This window comes from Apis florea, unplaced genomic scaffold (genome assembly GCF_048593485.1).
Source record: "Apis florea isolate Af1SG1 unplaced genomic scaffold, ASM4859348v1 contig_1615_pilon, whole genome shotgun sequence".
Taxonomy (NCBI): Eukaryota; Metazoa; Arthropoda; class Insecta; order Hymenoptera; family Apidae; genus Apis; species Apis florea.
This window is the reverse complement of record NW_028256416.1, coordinates 4,181,058-4,198,348: the sequence shown is the minus strand read 5'-3', so window position 1 is coordinate 4,198,348 and position 17,291 is coordinate 4,181,058. Positions and strand designations below refer to the sequence as shown.

The 17,291-nt window shown below is 30.4% G+C and overlaps 3 protein-coding genes across 8 annotated transcripts in view; 1 reads left to right on the top strand and 2 right to left on the bottom strand.

Moving 5' to 3' along the window:
* Window positions 1-12: 12 nt before the first annotated feature.
* On the bottom strand, window positions 13-2,134 carry LOC100864865 (ribophorin I). The gene has a single exon (XM_003690272.4). The coding sequence runs from the start codon at window positions 2,020-2,022 to the stop codon at window positions 196-198; it is 1,827 nt and encodes a 608-aa protein (XP_003690320.1). The 5' UTR covers window positions 2,023-2,134; the 3' UTR covers window positions 13-195.
* A 115-nt stretch (window positions 2,135-2,249) lies between these two features.
* Window positions 2,250-7,087, top strand: LOC100865174 (uncharacterized). 4 transcript variants are annotated; one of them, XM_086913281.1, is made up of 14 exons: window positions 2,302-2,531; window positions 2,637-2,763; window positions 2,861-2,908; window positions 2,978-3,029; window positions 3,121-3,506; window positions 3,586-3,770; window positions 3,866-4,068; window positions 4,708-4,855; window positions 4,981-5,322; window positions 5,605-5,849; window positions 5,923-6,127; window positions 6,204-6,393; window positions 6,478-6,563; window positions 6,650-7,087. In XM_086913281.1, the coding sequence occupies exons 1-14, from the start codon at window positions 2,482-2,484 to the stop codon at window positions 6,828-6,830; spliced, it is 2,448 nt and encodes an 815-aa protein (XP_086769407.1). In that variant the 5' UTR covers window positions 2,302-2,481; the 3' UTR covers window positions 6,831-7,087. The 4 variants fall into 4 exon arrangements, with proteins under 4 accessions (XP_031774601.2, XP_086769407.1, XP_086769368.1 ...); XM_086913242.1 differs by having other exon boundaries at window positions 4,558-4,855; XM_086913201.1 differs by having other exon boundaries at window positions 4,225-4,855.
* A 2,280-nt stretch (window positions 7,088-9,367) lies between these two features.
* Window positions 9,368-17,291, bottom strand: part of LOC100865051 (shavenoid) — a 60,682-nt gene continuing 52,758 nt past the window's right edge. For 2 of the 3 annotated variants that reach the window (XM_086913022.1, XM_086913082.1), the window contains exons 4-10: window positions 14,287-14,400; window positions 14,031-14,164; window positions 13,187-13,337; window positions 12,745-13,076; window positions 12,365-12,583; window positions 12,128-12,230; window positions 9,368-11,969 (exon numbers count right to left, since the gene is read on the bottom strand). In XM_086913022.1, the coding sequence (XP_086769148.1) occupies window positions 9,430-11,969; window positions 12,128-12,230; window positions 12,365-12,583; window positions 12,745-13,076; window positions 13,187-13,337; window positions 14,031-14,164; window positions 14,287-14,400 (3,593 nt within the window). In that variant the 3' untranslated portion in view covers window positions 9,368-9,429. The remainder of the gene's footprint in view (window positions 11,970-12,127; window positions 12,231-12,364; window positions 12,584-12,744; window positions 13,077-13,186; window positions 13,338-14,030; window positions 14,165-14,286; window positions 14,401-17,291) is intronic. The other variant, XM_086912980.1, reaches the window with a different exon arrangement.

The following is a 17,291-nucleotide window of genomic DNA, read 5'->3' as shown; positions in this document are numbered from 1 at the left end:
ATATTAAATGTATAATTTATCATGTATATTTATTACAAATTATGTTTATTACAATTTTTTGAAATTACAAATCTTAATTCATTATAGAGGAAAGATAAAACTTATTATTTAAAAATTTTAGCTATTGCTAAATTATTTTTATAGAATTTTTTATTCTCAAATATTTTTTATGTCAAAATATTTTGAAAAATTTTGTTACTGTAAAGATTTTATGATAGAATTTATTTTCTCAACACAGTCTTCTTTTTTTTTTGTGATAGCTGCTTCTGCTTCTACAAACTGTTGACGTCCTATCTTGCCTGGTACTAATTTGTCTACATATAATGCTTGTTGTTGATTATAAAGTTCTTTCAAATTTCTATCATATTTTTGTAATTCTTGAACACGATCATATACATCTATTGATTCTCCTTTTAAACGTTGTATAATTTCTGTAATAGAACTTGTTGCATTCTTATATTCTTGATTAATACCTTTTACCACAGATAAGAATGTATTGGCATCTTTATTTGCTTTAAGATATGCCAATTGATCATCTAATTCATTATAAGAAGTTACTCTACGATCTTGTGCAGCTAAGATCTTTTCACACTGTCCAGCAATTCTTAATTTACTTTCTGAAACTTCATCTTTGTCAATTGAAAAGTCAAGTCTAACATAAGTAATTACTAGCAAAAATAATAAATATAAAGCAGCAGCTACAAGCAATGGTTCTTGTAACATCAATATACGTGGAAATGTATATTTTAATTTAAAATTCTGAATATGATTTTCAACTAAATTTTTTTTAGTAACAGAAATTACTGGACGACCAGTAGTATCTAAATAAGTATAATGAAGAGAATCTGGTAAACGTGTTGTAAGATATGGCAGGCTAAGTTCAATATTTTTAGAACCTTCTGGCAAAATAATCTTAACAACTAATTCATCTATAACCATATCATCAAAAATATGATCCAATAATCTCATTTCTAAAGTATATAAATCTCCAGAATGAAATAAATATTCATAACTAGGTACATTATATCCAACTATATATTTAGTTTTCCAACCTCCAAAGAGTGGAAATCTTGGACGAAGATTTAATTCAACTGAATCTTTCTTAATACGAGTATGTGATGTTGAAATGTTGCCAATTTCATCTCTGTAATAAATATCTGAGGCAGCTGCAGGTAAAATAGTATCAAAGCTTTGAATACTTGCTTCCCATGATTTTGATTCTCTGGCAAATTCATATCGTGAAAATGAACCTTTTAGTAATGCTCCAGTATGTAATAAATCAATGTGTTCTTCTACTGCTATATTACCCCAATGTGATATTTCAATATTTCTTTCAAGTCTGGTAACAGTAAGGAATTTATTGTTGTTTTCAAAATGTATGTTTAATTCCTCATAAGAAAATGGACTAAGTTTCTCATATGGACCATATGTGATAAATGAATCACTTTGTGAAACAGGTTTAAATTTGGTATAGCTTTCAATATTACGTGATGGTAAAGATACAGTAGTTGTTTGCTTTATTATAGTATAAGGTGTATAAAGATAAATATTTCCTATGTATTTTACTAATTGCTTTTCTTTTTGTGTAATCTCTTTGGGATGAGGTATAAGCTCATGTGTCAATATCCATTCTATTTCAACAGACATAGTTCTTCCAGGAGATAATGGATCTTTTAATTCAATTTGATAAAAAATTTTATCTGGATAAGCATTTACCTTTGCCTCGCTTAATTTTAATTCAACTCGTACTGGTTCTCTATAAGCAGCTATATAACTAAGACTATTCTTTTGTTCAGGTTCTAATGAAAAAAGAAAATTTCGTATGTGGCGATCTTTACTTCCATTTTCTAATACAAGTCTAATTGTAATTTTTGTTAATTGAGATTGCAAATCGATATGTTTTTCCACATTCTTAAAGTTTAAATCAGGATCGATGATATTGGTAGCAGCAAAAGATTGGATATATAATCCAAAAAATAACGCGAAATTCCATATTGATATAATTAAACTACTATAAATCATATTTTTTTATGTAGGAATTTCTTTCACTGCTGTTTTACACTTTTAACTAACCGGCAAACAGGTTACAGTCGACATATCATAGACGTGGCGTTTATATGAAACTATGTATAATCTAGATAGGAAACCGAGTTACAAAAAGATAGGTTTTCCAAGGAAATAAATAGTTTTTAATTTTAAATTTTTACTATGTAATAAAAAAAGAATAAAAGAAATAAAGAAGAAAAAGAGAAGAAAAAGACGACGTTAAATTACAATTTTATATTTTATATATGCAATTTTATATTATGAAGAATCTAACCTTTTAAATGTTTTCTATTATACTTCGTATTGCAAGTAAAGTAATAAGTATTCAAGCTTTGTATAAGTATTCAATTTGTACTAATTATTTGAAAAAAATATAAATGAATAAGCATATTATTAAATACATAAATATATATATATAAAATTAATTAAAGAAAAATGGTATTACCCCAAATTATGCTTAATTTAAAAAAATTATTATATAGTCAGTAAGTAATATACATATTTATAAATTTATTATATAAATGTAAAAATAAAATATAAAAATAATAATTGGAAACATAATTTTAATACATCATATTTTTATTAAACAGTTTATATTATACAAATCAATATATATGTAGATCAAGTTTAAAGAAATTTTACAAATATCAAAAAATATTTTATTCTGATTACAATGGACAATTGGAAATAAATGCAAAATATAACGCATTTAATAATGTAAGTTATAAAATTTTTACTTTATTTAGAAACAAAATAAATTAATAATATTTAATATTTTTTATTATTTTATTAATTTTATTATTTTTTTTTAAAGTTAAATGATAATAAAAATAAAATTAAAGGAATAAAGAATTTTACAGAGGTAAATGTATTAAATTTAATTATAATATCAATTTAAAAACATAATATTAATATTAAAATAATATAATAGGAATATAAAGAAGATATAATAAATTCTAATAACTATATGATTATACAAAAAGGTAAGTAAAATAATATTAATTTAGTTATATTTATAAATGATATAATAATATTAAATTTTATTAATAAATATTTTTATATAATAAATTTCAGATATTGAAAAATTACATCCATATCCTAAAAATGATCTTAAAATTATTTATGAAATTGTAACTAAAGAATTTAACAAGCAATGTATATCATATACATATACAAAATTAAAAGAAATGGAAACAAAATGTACCATTCAAGTCACATGGCCTTACGAAGCATCTTTTTCCAGTGTTGCATCTAATAAAAAAACAGCTGCAAAAAATGCATCATTACAATGTTTGAATTGGTTATATAAGTGTAAGAAGATTAAACAAAAAGGGTTAAAACCTATATTATATGATCATCAAAATGAGAATAATTTTTTAAATTCTCAAAAATATCTTAGTATTGATCTTACATCACATTTAAAAATTGAAATACAATCTCTAATTGATACTTTTGATAAAGTAATTATAAAGTTTACAAATAGAAATATGTATTTAATATATAAAAATATTTTAATATATTACATGATAATGATTGTAGGAAATAAAATCTATAATAACAGTGCCATGTATTACTAAAAATAATAAAGATAATTTGGAAAAAGTAATGGAAGCTGATGTAAATGCCAATTTTTTAGATTTCAATCAAATGCATTATAATCAATTAAGAAAAAATTCTAAAAAAAGAAAAAATCAAAATAACGATTTGCCTATTATTAATTATAAGTATATACATATATTTATACATAAAATTTATTATATTTATACAATAAATTTAAATTTAAATTTAAAATTCTTTTAAAATAAACTTATTCTTTCAGGGAAGAAATTCTTAATAGTTTACAAAATAATCAAGTTCTGGTGATTAAAGGAGAAACTGGATGTGGCAAAAGTACCCAAATTCCACAATTTATATTAGATGCATATGAAGAACACAATAAAACACGTGAATGTAATATACTTGTGACTGAACCTCGTAGAATATCAGCAATCTCTTTGGCTCATCGTGTTGCATGGGAAAGAGGTGAAAATATAGGCAATACAGTAGGTTATCATATACGATTTGAAAATAAAATACCACAAGTTCAATATGGTTCAATTTTATATTGCACAACTGGTATACTTTTACGAAAATTAGAGTATGATCATACTTTAAAAGGAGTATCACATATAATTATAGATGAAGCTCATGAAAGAAGTTTACACACTGATATATTATTGAAATTACTTAGAGATATATTGAAACGTAATTCACATATAAAACTTATAATTATGTCTGCAACCATAAATGCAGAAATATTTCAACAATATTTTTCCTCTATACTTATTAATATTCCTGGAAAATTATATGATGTAAATATGCATTTTATTGATGACATTCATCTTTTTAATGATAATCCATTAAATTTCAATGATCTAATGAAAGTAAAAATTCCTTTTGATAAAATAATAAATTTAATAACATGGATTATTAAAAATAAACCACCTGGAGCTATTTTATGTTTTCTCCCAGGTTGGCAAGAAATTAAGCATTTGCATGATATGCTTCAGAACACAAAAATGAAAAATTTATTGATACTACCTCTTCATTCTAAACTAGCTAGTAATATTCAAAAAAAAGTTTTTAAACCAGCTCCTGATAATTTTACAAAGATTATTTTAGCTACAGATATAGCTGAAACTGGTATTACAATTCAAGATATAAGATATGTTATAGATACTGCTATTAAGAGAGAAACAGAATGGAATGAAAAGAAATCTTTATTTAATTTAAATTTTAGTCACATATCACAAGCTAATATTTTTCAGAGGTAATTTTTATTCCATATATATATATATATATTATTTTATTAATTACAATAATTAATTACAATATATATATATTGTAATTTGATTTTCAAAGAAAAGATTAAAATATATATTTATTAATATATAGGAAAGGAAGAGCTGGACGTGTAAACTCTGGTGAAAGTTATCATTTAATTACTCGAAGTGAATACAGTAAATTAGATTTGTATCCAAAACCAGAAATACTTAAAGTCCCATTGGATAAAGCAATTATCACGTGTAAAACATTAAGTGATGAGAAAGTATATGATTTCTTTAATAGTATGATTGATTCACCTAATGAAACTACAATAATTTCTACTGTGAATACTTTAAAAAATCTTGGTATTCTCGATGATGACGAAAATCTTACAAGTTTAGGAAAATATGTTTCATATATTTCATTGACTCCAAAGCTAAGTAAAGCAATAGTATTGTCTTGCATTTTTCAGTACGTAATATAATTAATAAGAAAAATTTATACTTTTAAAATTTTATAAAAATTATATAAAAAATTATATAAAATTATATAAAAAATTACTTTTATAAAATTAATTACTAATATATTAATAATATATTTAATAATAATTTTTTGAAATTTGAATCATGTTTATATCTTTTATAACTGTATGATTTTATGATTGTACATCTTTTATTTAGTATTTTTATATTTTCATAAAATTATATTTAATCGTATCTATAGATAGATATATATTTGAATTTATTTTTTCAGATGTTTAAGTCCTATATTATTAATTGCCACAACATTTTCTAGTATTAAAAATTACTATGTTTCATTAGATCAAACATCAAATCTACATATAGTTTCTAAGGAAGAAAAATTGAAATATCATAAAACGAGTGATCATATAGCTCTATTAAAATATTTTAAAGATTTTGAGGGACATAATGATATGTCATCATTTTTTTCTATTTTTAATGATGATTGTAAAATTCAAACAATGAAAGTGATACAAAGTAAGTCTATTAGGTATTTGAAGATATATAATATAATAAAACTGAAATTAATTATTAATTATTATATATTTAGAATTATGTATGATACATATAAATGAACTTATAAGTAGTAAAATGATTCCATCATCATTTGATTTTAAATATTTGAATATAAATGCTAAAAATAATGAATTAATTCGAGCGGTTTTATTTGCCGCTACGAATAATTTAATAAAAAGAAATGCTTATGGTTATAAAAACAAGTATTTTACACATCAAGCAAATAATCTAATAATCGAGTTAGTATATTTAAAAAAATACATATAATTATAATATATAGAAAAGAGTTGAAATATATATAATAATAATTTTTAGGAATAACGAAATTGTTAATCTTAAGAATGAAAGTGTAAATTATAATCGAAAAAAATGGCCAAGTGATTTATTAACTTATATTGATAAGATGGAGTATACTAACAGATATTCTTGTTTGATTTCTGATACGAGCATGATATCATCATTATCAGTTTTATTATTTAGTCATGCTGATGTTCAATGTACAAAAGTAAATTTTTAAAATATAAATATTATTATATTTATAGATTCTTAATTTATAGATTTATAAATTTTTATTTTTTTTTTTTTGCAGATACAAAATAAAGTTTTTATAGAAAATGAAAAAATTATTATTACTATAAATAATTTAAAGAATATAAATTTGATTTGTGAACCAGAGTTTGTATTTATATCTATACCTTTTTGATTATCTTAATATCTTAATATCTTAATACCTAATATTTCATACATAATTTTTTTTCTAGGACTGCAGATCTATTATTAAAATTTCGAAATATATTATGGAATGTTGTTGATTATATAATTAAATATGAAGGCACAAGTGATGACGAAAGTAATTTAAAATCAGTTAAATTATTCAAAGACAATTTAATGGTTTTAATTTTAAAAATATTGGAAGAATCGTCAAGAGATATTGATAATTAATGAAAATGAACATATTATTAAATGTTAAAAAAATTTAAATTAAAAAAAATCAATAAATATTTCTAAAAACAAAAAATATATTTTTAATTATATACAAATATATAAGTAAAAATAATATACATATAAATAATATATACTATAAATGAATATTATTACAATTCCTTGTTTTTCATCCATCAATTTTAAAAATTTATTTCAAAATTTTTGTTTATTTATTAATGTGTAAAATTTACATATAAATATACATATTTATGGGATAATGTGTACTTCATTGTAAATCATAGTTAATAATTTTTCTATTTTTTCTATTTTACAATTTATCTATAGTCATGTAATATTTAATAAAATGTCATATATTTTATAAAATGTCATATAAATGATATATAATCTTTTAGCTTAATTTAATACTTACGATTTCTTTTTTATTAAATTTTTAAAATCCTGCCAACACCAAGTTCTTCTTTTAGAAGAAGAAGAATGTTAAGAAATTGAATCTTAATCTCAAATTTATTTTTGTTAAATTGTAATTATATTAATTGTATTAATTTAATAATTTTATCGTACATTCCAATAAATCTTTGTCGCACATTCGCAGCGTTTATTATTTTACAATACAATACAGAATATTCATAATTTTGTAAAATATACATACATATATTTATTTTCAAGAAAGATTTTTCAACAGGAAGATTAGAGGTAGTTATTAAAAACACTTGAATAATTAAATATAATTGATCAATCAGTAGAATTTCTATATACATATTTTTGTTAAATCAATTTTTTAATATTTATAACAGTATAATAATATAAGATGCATAATATTTCTGGTTTTACATAAAATATATTAACACTGATATAGTAGATTGTAGAATTATAAATATATTCAATATATTAAAATCTAATTTATATACATTTGACAGGTACATTGAAGCGTGCGCTTCTAATATTTTATTACAAGAAATAAAATGCGAGGAATAATCCTTTTTGTTTTGCTTTTAATTGTTTAGTAATTTAATATTTTTTTTTCCTTGCATATAGAATTATAATAAATTAATGAAATAACAAAAGTATATATATTAAAATTTATCGTATTATAAATATAAAATATGTATGATTCTGATGATATATATGAATCTATTTTGATAATAATAAATACAGTTCGAAATATGGTACGTTTCCACGATATATGGTATTATTAAATAAAGCCTAATATTTTGCAACAATAAAATCAATAATGAATATTAAGTTATAATTAAATAAAATTTGAAATAAATTTATAAATAATCGATGTCTTGTTTGGTAAATATATTAAATATGTTGTTATAATTCTCTTTATTTAATGACTATTAAAAAGATAACAATAACAAATATTAATAACATTAATAAAATAATATATTAAATTCAAGTTTGAATAACTATATTCTAAAAATGAAACAACTTTACATTATATAATTTTCTAATATAATCAATTTCTTATATATATATATTATTTAATAAAATTTTTTTTTATTTTCTTAGGAAATTATTATCACATGGACTAGCAATTAAATTATAATCTAGATATAATATTCTTTAAAGAATAGTGATCATTTTACAAACAAATATTCATATAATATATTTTTATAAGATAATATTGCACTTCCGGCCTTTTTTCTATTATATTAAATTACAATGGCAATTTATAATTATTGTCAACCACACATTTTTTATTCTAAGATAATTATATAAATATTTTCTTCTTATCAATATCAAGAATAGAAAAGTAAGTAAACATTCCTTTTTATAATTTTAATAGTTTGTTTTTAATATATTGTATAAATATAGTATATTAAATTATAAAAATAAACTATAAATATAATATAGTAAATGCACATTACTTTCAGATTTACTCATTGTCAGATTTAATATTAGTAATTAAATTATATATTTACCCGTTTGACGAACTTTTAAATGCGTTTCTGTTTCATATTTAATTTAATTGAATAAATTAAAATCTAGATATAATTAATTTTTTATCGAGAAAACGAATAAAATTAATGTAAAGAAGAAGATGAAAAGATAAGCTTATAAATTAAAGAAAATTCTATTCTAAGATTTTATTTAAGACTATGAAAGATAAGATGCAATTGTAAAAAAGTAAAATGGATAGGAATTCACTGGCCTTTAACAAATATTAAACAATAGTAAATAAATATGTAAAAAAAAAGATTCATAGATTGCCATGAAAATCTTTATACGATAATCTGGAAAGATGGCAACTTAATTTTGATTTTTACTCATTTCAAATATATTTTACAATACTGTATTTTCATTTTATTTTATTTTATTAACCTTTGAAAAGAATAAAAAAAAGGAAAAATAAATAAATAAAAAAAGAAAAAAAATTAAAAATATGAAGACAAAAAGATTCTATTACTATTATAAGTTACTATTATAATCACAATTCTTAATTGTGATCAGTAAACAAGCATAATAATTATATCTATTCTAATGTACCATTCTAATTTAAGGTTTCACTTAAAAATATATATATATATATATATATATATATATATATATATATATATATATAATTTTAATATTTACTTATCGTGCACAATTAAACTGATTCTCTAGATCCACACGGCGGAAGAACCGTGATAAAACTTTCAGTCTCGCTATCGCTGGTGCTAAAATTTGTAAGAATGTAAGAGTTTTTCGTTCCAATTTCCACCTCTGAATCATTGTTTTTCAACAAATTAGACACATTCGAAAGTTTGCGAAAGTTTCCAAAAAAAACACTATCCGTTCCAACACTTTCTGCACCGCTCTCACTCGCTCCATCACAGACGGATTCGGTTTCATCAGTTTCCGAGACGCTACTCACTTCGTGTTTCAACAGTTGTTTGTGCGACCCATTACTATCCGTACTACTTAAATATCCGCTATCCTCTACTTTCATTCGTGGTTGCGGTTGATACCCGAACAAATGACTCGTGGAATTGCTAACGGATTCGCTATTTTTGGAAAGTCTTGTCAAATGTTTTCTTTGGAAATCTTGTTTATGACATTGATCAAGTAATTTCTTTTTATCCTTTTGAATGCGAGAGTTATACCATGATGCAGATAAATTAGTCTTTGACTTTTCTCGCATGCAATTGTTTCTCGTTTGATCTATCAATTGATGTTTGCATTTTGTCATCGACTCCTCGGCTTGTCGTCGTTGAGCGTTGTCGGAGTAAGAACAACAATCAGTGGCCCCTACGTGGAAATGGTCACAGGGGACAGGAGAACCGTTGCTGGTCGTAGGGTCACCCGCTTCGGCAGGACTCCTGTCCCACCCGTTTTTTGACACAGAATTCGTTGATAATTTCGCATCTTTCACACGCCGCGGAGGTTTTGGATGCTGATAGATGTCCTCCGTGGGCGGTAATGGTACCACGTCCGGTTGGTTGCTCGGTTGTCGTTGTCTTTTCAACTGTCTTATTTCGGGTGTTAAATACTTACATTTCTTCCAAGATATGGAATCTTCCAAATGGCCGTTCAGCGATTTAGTGCTGTTATTCAATTCCTTGGAATTGGATTTCAGCCTAGCCTCGTAGATTTCTCGAAGGCTTCCGTAACCACGATGCAAACAAGAGCCATTTTTCGCCGAGTCTTGATCACGAAAGCTACCCTTACTCTTGAGAAGAATTTGAGCAGGCCTTTCGAGAGAATCGACATAGATCTCATCGGGAACGTCTTTTTCATAACTCGTGTCGTCGTTAATTTTCAACTTCATCGGTTTCCTGTCCAACGTGTCGGGTTCGTACTCAGATTCGTCCTGTTTCACGTAATTCTTCGGTGAATCTTGAACTTTAATGGTCAAATGTCCAGGATTCTCGGGCTCGTATTGAATCTCTGGCCCAGAATCGTCGCTGCAGGCTGGACTATCGTAACCATCGTTCACGTATACCTCGCTAACCAGGGAATAACTCTCCGATTTTTGAGAAGAGATTAGCTCCGGTAGATTATTGTAATACCCTCTTTCGAAAATATCTTTATTTAATTTATTCGATATCATCATCTCACCGGTTCTAGGATTGATCACAGCATTTTGCATCGTCAATTCTTCATCCATTGGCAGGGCTGTGGACAAAGCTGGACTCGATTGATCGGTGGATTCTGGCGAATTGGACGATTTCCTGCTGGATTTCGACCGTTCCAAGCTATCCACTTCGTAATCAGTGATATTCTCTGATTTCGAGTGATGTTCAACGAGCACCTTTGCGTCGACCATTTCACGGATGACGGCATCCATGATACGTTTCGCTGTATTCTTAGCATTTGGAAGCTCGTTGATCATGTCCGGCAATTCTTTTTTCGATCCCGCCGAATTTTCACTCGATTCATTCGTTCGTTTCCGCAACGAACCCTCCTTGACATTTGCCCCTCCTTCCTCCTTCCCATTTTCATTGCTAGAAAGAACCGCGACGCTCTTCTCTTCTCTATTTTCTTCTTTCTCCGCCGCCCCTTTCTCCAAAATGGCGTTCTCTTCCATCTGTTCGACGAACGAATTTTCGATGGCTTTCCTCACTTTGGTGTTGACGAGTTCATCGCCCCCATTAATCGAACAATCCCCGTTTCTCAGCGAATAATAATTGAATTCCTCGAACATCGATTTGGTCGAACGTTTCGAAACGCTATGTCGATCGTCCGTCTCGAGAATTTCGCTTCTTGCCACGTTTTGAAACGTTTTTATCATTTGTGAATTCTCCCTCCACGAAGAAAGAATTTTCCCCGACAAACCTTTCGCATCCATATCGAATTCTCGTTTGGCCAATTCCTTCAAATACTCTAAATTCTTGTTGAACGTTTTCGTGTTCTCTTGAAGGGTCTTTCGAGCTTCTTCCGCGTCTCGCCAACGTTGAGGCGTCGACCTAACGTCCGCCAACCATGCTCGAACTTTGCTCTCACCAGGGTTTAACTGATGATCGGGTTCCGGAAGCGCGGCGGGCGTCTCTCTGAACGCGTCCGTCGTGCAGCCGGGGCATCCGGTGCATCGTTGCGATTTCCTTGACTTGGTGACAGAGCTTCGAGTCGAATTCGAGGCCGATTGTTGAGGCTGATTCTTGCTCGTGGCGTCGCATTGTTCCGTGCTCGTTTCCTCTTCCGGAATCCCTGAATTGTCGACAGATCGAAAAAATTCGATTAGGATCTTTTAAATTTCTCGCTTGAGAGATTTGTCGCTTTTCTTTCTTTCTTTCTTTTTTTTTTTTTTTTTTTTTTATATAAATATCGATAAAGAAAGCAATACTCAATACTCAATATCAACTGACCGACGAGGATAGGGACGAATTTCTTTGCAGCCATTTTGTGCTTCGCTATGGAGATGACCTCCCGAATTTTTATAAGAAATTCGATAGCTGCCGGAGGGGGCGCCTAGAAAAATTCCGGGCTGTCTTCAAATTATCTCATAGTTAAGATATTAGAGCGAGTAAAAATATATTTTTCTTTTCTATATTCAACATATTTTATCTACATCTATGTATCCTACATGAGGCAATTTGGCTTACGAGCAACAATTGTCTGTCGAAGTAAGCGGGATTGAAGTAGAGTTTTCTTCTCTGAGCACCAGGTAATACGGGAACATCCTGTTGATGGGGATTATCCACAGTTTCCACGACTCGCACATCCTCTTCCGGCAATCTTTCCCCTAGAATGGATCCAGTTCCGAAGCAAGCTTCCGAATGTTCCATGTAAATGCAATGGGGGTGAACAATGGCCGAGGTAACCTGTTCAATCCACGCATAAGATGATAAAATATTCAGCAATTCCCTTGGAAATCGTTTCATGATATTCATGCAAGAAGGGATTAAGGATTGATCGATTGAAAAGAATGAAAACGATGGTGGTGGAGCGGTGGGCATTTTTAAAGAACAAACATTTCACGAACATTTTCGAATCCCTGTTCACCGTCACTCGGTGGAAGATCATCCCCTAGATCGCTCTCCGTTAAACCACTGTTAGTGTCGCTCTCGAAGTGTCTCGAAGCAGCGAGCAAAGGGTTGCTCTTCACCAACCCACTCGCTTCTCGGCCAGGAGTCAAGTTTATTTCCGGCTCCTCGACGATCTTTCTCTTCGTCTTTTTGCTGTGAAGGTACAGGGACACGCTCGCGACGTAGATCAGCGCAAGGATCACGGATGAGAGACCGATGGCCGTGTACTCGGTGGCGGAAAGCCCTTGCGAGAGTTGCGTTGTCGAGGAGAACATCACTTCTCGAACGTCTGAAACGAATCGAAAGGGAAGTCGACAGTTTTGAAAAATGTATCGATATCAAGAAGTAAGCAAAAAATAGAACTGAAAATGACTCGAGAGAAAAGACACGAATACCGACTGCTTTTCGATTGTGAACCAGCCACCCTGAAAGCCACGCACGGGGTGAAGACACCGGGGAGCTTCGACTTCTGAGAGGCGTCTCTGCACACGAGTTTGGCTGTCACCACGCGACCCTCAGCCGCTTCTCTCAATCCAGTTTCGCCGATCCACTGCAACAATTCCAAGATTATTCTATTCAACGAACAGAAAGTATATCGTGTATTGTTTTTTATGCTGATCTACGATGATCTTCTTGCAAATGACGGGCAAACATTCATTCATCACAAGGCACAAAAGGTTCTTTTCTTCTCGTTTCCCTTCGTTTTTGAAATTCGAAATTCATTTGAAATTCGATCGAAGAAAATGATATGGGGGATCTTGGTCGTATCATCGTGCATTTCGTCGTCCACGAAACCAATTCTTCGATAATGAAATTTAAACGCGGTTCGCATTCTCGAACGTTCTCGAACTCCTTCGAAGTTCTTCCTTAATTAACCTTCAGATCGAAGACACGGGGAAGAAAGCAGAAGTAAACGGCTGTCTTTCGTTCATTTGCTCCGAGAAGAAGTATTTTGAATGGCGTTCACATCGTTCATCTTTATTTCACTCGATCGTGGAAAAAAAATTGATGTTACGAAAATGTTAATAATTTCGTTTGAATCGAAAATACGAAGAGTCTTAATCATGGTGAAAAAGGAAGAAAGTGGAAGAAAAGGTGGGAGCGTCATTATAATCCCTCCCTACTTGTCCGCAACGAATAGAAAAAATGATTCTGAAGCGTTGCGAAGAACGCGTGTTATTTTTTTTTATCATACGAATCCCTTGATTAACTTGTTTCGCGCCAACCCATTTTAGTGACCAACCTGTAAAAACGTTCTTCCTTCGTCACGAAACAGCCTGAAGGGTGGCTCGGTGTCCGAAAGGTTCCTCAACTCTGACCATCCTGCTCGTCCCAATTGCTGGGCCCCCGTTATTCCGCACACCGGCGTGGTCACACCTTCGCTCGAGAAAGAGAACACATTCAACTCGATATATCAAGCTATTTACAATTATTACGTTGTCAACGATAAACACGTTTCGAATCGAATTAATGGTCCGAAACGGGACGAATTAACTTACCTTCGAAGCGTATCTCCGCGTGAGGATAGATTATCTGGCCACGTTGGGGTAGAAACACGTACGGCACCCTCTCGACTTGGCCTGTGCTGCTCACGAAACCAGCAACGTTGCATTCTAGAATCATCGAGAACTTTACTTTTCTTTTGGAAAATTTATCTACGATGAATAAATTATCGGAAGAAGCGTCGTTAAATTTTGCGATTATTTTTATAATTTTAAGGTTCGTGAATGAACGGAAAATAAATAAGATTAATTTTGGAGAAAACTTTAGAAGGATATTGTATAAAAAGTTTTCGATCGAAAAAGGAAAGAGTGAAATAAATCTTGTGGCGCAGTGAGAAATTAAGATGTCATTCCGTCCGTGTTACAGTTTTGAGCTTTCTCGTGACTGACAATGTTTTGGCGTATGCATGAGATGGCGTGCAATTTTCGTTTTTTGGTTTTTTTTTTTTTTTATCGCTCGCGGTCATCTCTGGCACAATTATGCAGCTCATTTAAAAATTTCGGATTCTCTGCACGCAAGTGCAACGGAGAAAGCGCTTCCTTTGATCGGGAAACGTACAAAGGGAAGTATAAATGTCGGCATTCTGTTAAAAAAATGTTGTTACTGCCATGAATGTGACGGAGAGGAAGTCGTCTCTTTTTTCGCGCAAAGAATTTTTCTTTTCTTGCAAAGAACGGAATTGTAAATCTTAATAATAAAAAGAAGTAGAATAATCTTCCTCGAAAGAAAGTAGCAGTCGAAAGAAGCTGGGAAGAAGAAGTTTCACAAGTTATCTATTCAAATATATCGATTAACCATTTATTGCTTCTCTCCAATACGACATACGAATCATCGCATCGAAGCATTTCATCCATTTTCCAGGATTAAAGCGATATAGATTGCAGATTGCGAGCTCCACGTTCGAAGATTATTTACGCGCCTATGTGTTCCAAAGGCAAGTATCGTTGCAAAATACGTTGTTTAATTCGTAATTTAACCCACGAGTTAGAGGAGGACCGCACGTTAAAATGTTCAAATCGTTTCGTCGAAATTGTCGGAAAAAAAATTCATCGCGGATAATTCGACGCCTAAAATAGAAACCGGTCTTAGAACGTTTCGTTGCAGAATAATGCAAATTAACGAGCGTCGATATCGAAAATGTAAATAATATCGAACGACTCTCCGGAAAGGGAAGAAGAACGCTTGAACGGATCATCTTCTCCTCCTCCCAAGATTCTCCACCGATTCCACACCGTCGTATATTTATAGGAATTGAAGAAAAAGGAAGCTTTTGAATTCGTGATGCGGCAAACAGTAGTGAGCCGCAACGGTCGCAAATCGCGCGACTCCTGTACCGGTTCCTTAACGAGAGAACGCCACGCGGACAATATTTTCCTGTTTATCAAGATTTAGGCGTTTGAACACGTATCGTCCTATCCGCTCCACGATACGCTGACAATTCGCTGGAAACGGGTTTTTCTGGAAGAACTGCCGCTGTTCCCCGCGGATCTTTTCAAAAGAAATTTCGAAACGTCGAATGGTTAATGAGATTAGCCGGGTTTTCAAAATTATGCGCGGTTTACTTTACCTTGAAATATTAGGCGTTGCTCTAACGAAGAGCACTCGGTTTATGTAACAGTACTCGTCGCAACGGGTTTACAACAGACCGATTTCCATCTGTTTTATTCTGGATTTATTAAAAAAAAATAGCCATTTTAACAGATTGCCCCATGTGTGGCGTTAGGATCAACCGATGTAAAAATGTGTAAAGATGACAGATCGAACAACGTGTTATAAATAAAATATATAAAAAAGGAAATGGAACAAGCGTTTCAAGATGGATCGAAAGATTTTCGAGGAACATTGACAAAGTATTATTCATCGAATGTAGTGTAAATTCAATTCGTGGAAATAATCGGGAAAGGAATAATGCAACGACAACCTCGTGTACTCTCGAGTAAATTTAAAATCAAGCCGCACGACTGGCTAACGTATGTAACCGAATGGAAAGGCTCGACAAGTTACATGTTTGGATTACATTTCATAGTAGCAGCAGCATTCATTGTTCCTTAAAGGAGAAAGCCGAAGAAGGAAGAGTCATTGTAGATCTTTCGTCGACTTTTCTTTTTCGAATACGCAAGATATATACCATACGTGCGCCGAAAGAGAAAATGCACGATCCTATTGCATATATATATATATTATGTTCACCCTGAGGTCTTGACCCTGATCGTTTGAGTTTATCTCAACGTTCTATTAATTGCTCGATTCGGTAGCTGTGTCCCCGTTCGTTGTCGACTTTCTTCCAGCTATATTTGGAAGCTGTGTTCGCGTTTCATTTTCGAAACTTTTCCGAAAATTCTTTCGTTAAATCTATTGTTTGTCGCGAGGACTAGAAAAGGAAGGAGTTTATTCTGAATAATTTAATTTAAAAGCAGGTGTTTCTGGAAAATGACAGATTTTTCTTTTACACAATTCTTCTCAGAAGATGGGATTTCGTTGGAGATTATTATCGTTTGTTGAAATATGGTTGAATTGTTCTATCTACATATATTTGTTATACAGATTAAAAGAAAGAAATTCGATTCAGACGAATCCAATTCTTTTTTCCTTATAATAATTCTCAGAAATTAGATAGTTCTCGTGTCTTTCGTTTGGAACTTTTGAAAGGGATTCGATCATTTTCTCCTACGCGTCGAACATTTGCGAAGAAAAAGGAAAAGAAAAAAGCGAAAGATGGTCGAGGTAAGCGAGGTAAGAGTCGAAGAAGAATTGCAGGAGTCAAAGAAGAATCAGGTCGATGTTTCGATAGAGGCACGCTCCAACTTTCGATCTTAGGATCTACACGAAAGTGTATTGGAAGAAGAGAAACTTGCGGTTAGGGCTTTTCAACGAGAAACTGTTTTTGCGGACGACATTGTAACATCGAAGCTCGTAACATGGAATCACGATCGCGAATTGCGGCCCGTGTCCATAATCACATTTCACTCATCACGCGCATTGTAATGTAAAATCCTCGTCG